The sequence below is a fragment of the Austrofundulus limnaeus genome, unplaced genomic scaffold (assembly GCF_001266775.1).
Source record: "Austrofundulus limnaeus strain Quisiro unplaced genomic scaffold, Austrofundulus_limnaeus-1.0 Scaffold482, whole genome shotgun sequence".
Lineage (NCBI taxonomy): Eukaryota > Metazoa > Chordata > Actinopteri > Cyprinodontiformes > Rivulidae > Austrofundulus > Austrofundulus limnaeus.
Genome location: NW_013952884.1, coordinates 36,039 through 37,865, shown reverse-complemented (window position 1 = coordinate 37,865; position 1,827 = coordinate 36,039). Strand labels below are relative to the sequence as shown.

Below are 1,827 nucleotides of genomic sequence, written 5' to 3'. Positions count from 1 at the left end.
TCTACGTATTAAAAAAGGTTGTTAAAACATCAGAGTGACGCCCTACCGATACTAGTGGTGAGAAAGTGTATTGCACCTTATTCAAAATCAATGCGGTCCCGCGGCCCTCTGCGGCACAAAGTTAAAAACTGTTGTTCTTTTGAGGCTGTCAAGATGGCGCTCGCGGCCCCCATAGGTTAAAAATCTCTGAGATTCTAAGAGACAATCAACTGAGTGTAAATACACATCACCTTGAAAGTTTACCAAGCTGACACCCCGAGATTGTCTGAAGAGACAGGAAGTGTTCATCCCAATTATAGACCTGACTAGAGATTGCACTCCTTCCTTATTTAGAGATGCAGCTTTAATGTCTCGCAACTTCTCCACTCAGTGACATCTTCTGTCCACAGTCTTGGGTGTTTCACTGCATTTTTCTTTATATGAACCAAACAACTGTTGGTTAAAGCTTTCAAAATGTCTGCTAAACATAAAATGGTGACAAGCAAAAATCAGATAGTAATAAAACCAATCTTACTGCTAAGAAAAGCATAAAAGAGTAAACACAAGGCCTTCTAATCCACACTAGCAACATTTTGGAAAAGCCATACCCAAATGCACAATCTACATTTCAACTGCACTAATAAAATTGGTAATTCTCATGATGTAATTCTACATGATCCTCACTGCCAGTAAAAAGAAACTTTCCCCCCATATATACACATTTCAAAATTTTGTCAATTAAATTTTTTTTCCACATACAGTACATATATTCTAAAAAAATTTTTTTAGAGATTTTGCTATTTTCTTACAAAGTTTTGTATTTTTAAAGTTTGTTCTTTCAGGCTAAAAATACAAAAGCATATTTTTTTTTCACTTTTACTTGAATTTGATGAGGTAATCTGGGTAAGCTTGGTCATCGTGGAAAACAACGTACATGTTGGGGTTGTTGGTTGCATCGACCACGCTGTCGTAACGGTCATGGGGCTGCTGTTCATCTRGAGCTGGAGGAATCTTCATCCCTTTTTGTCCCATAGTGTAGACACCAGTCAGGACTTTGGCTACGAACATCAGCTGAGAACCATCTGCAGCTGGTTTTGAATACATGGGCTGTGCAGAGTAGCTGGCCTGTTCAGRAAAATAGGTTCCTTCACCATACATTGTGGCTGGAGATAAAACATAATGTATTTAATTGTAGCAGCATTTTGTTCTTTGCTCTAAAAGTAATATGTGATTCTGTTTATGAAAAGGAACTTGCAATTTGTCTGTGAATTATTAAAAAAAGATAAATTTTTGTTCAGACTACATAGAGAAATCTACCATTTTGCCCAGCGAASCGCCTGTTGAAGCCAGTTTGTATGATGGAGTCACAGTTGTCCTGTGTCGTCCCATGGTACAGAAGCTTTTCACCAGCTCCTCCTGACAGGACGTTCTTTGCAGATATATGCTGCTTCTGAGCCTCGTAGGCGCGACGTAGATAAATGTTTTGCAAACGGTCAATCTGAGAAAATTAAAAAACAGTGAGCTGACCACTACAAAACATGCTCCTATGGTTTTCCAAGTGCAGTAAAAAAAAAAATTAAATGAAATTGAGAAGAACAGAAGTTTACATACAGTTCTGTTGAAAAGTGTTTCTGGTTTTCTAGATTTTTAACTAACATTTTTTACCTATCATTTTATACTATAAACAAAAAAAAGAGATCATTTTTATCAGGAACCAAGTGTGAAATGAATTGATGGGAAATTTCACTAACACATTTTTCATTATTTAGCTCATGTTTTGAGTGTTAAAACTTTTCCACTAACATTTTATTATTTAGCTCAATGTTCCTACATTTTGCTACATTTTAC

General features: G+C 36.5%; 1 protein-coding gene across 1 annotated transcript in view; it reads right to left on the bottom strand.

The window, feature by feature from the left end:
- Window positions 1–784: 784 nt before the first annotated feature.
- LOC106529971 (poly [ADP-ribose] polymerase 14) overlaps window positions 785–1,827 on the bottom strand; it is a 17,426-nt gene continuing 16,383 nt past the window's right edge. Inside the window, exons 12-13 of the mRNA XM_014025514.1 lie at window positions 1,297–1,477; window positions 785–1,142 (exon numbers count right to left, since the gene is read on the bottom strand). Of these exons, the coding sequence (XP_013880968.1) occupies window positions 856–1,142; window positions 1,297–1,477 (468 nt within the window). The 3' untranslated portion in view covers window positions 785–855. The remainder of the gene's footprint in view (window positions 1,143–1,296; window positions 1,478–1,827) is intronic.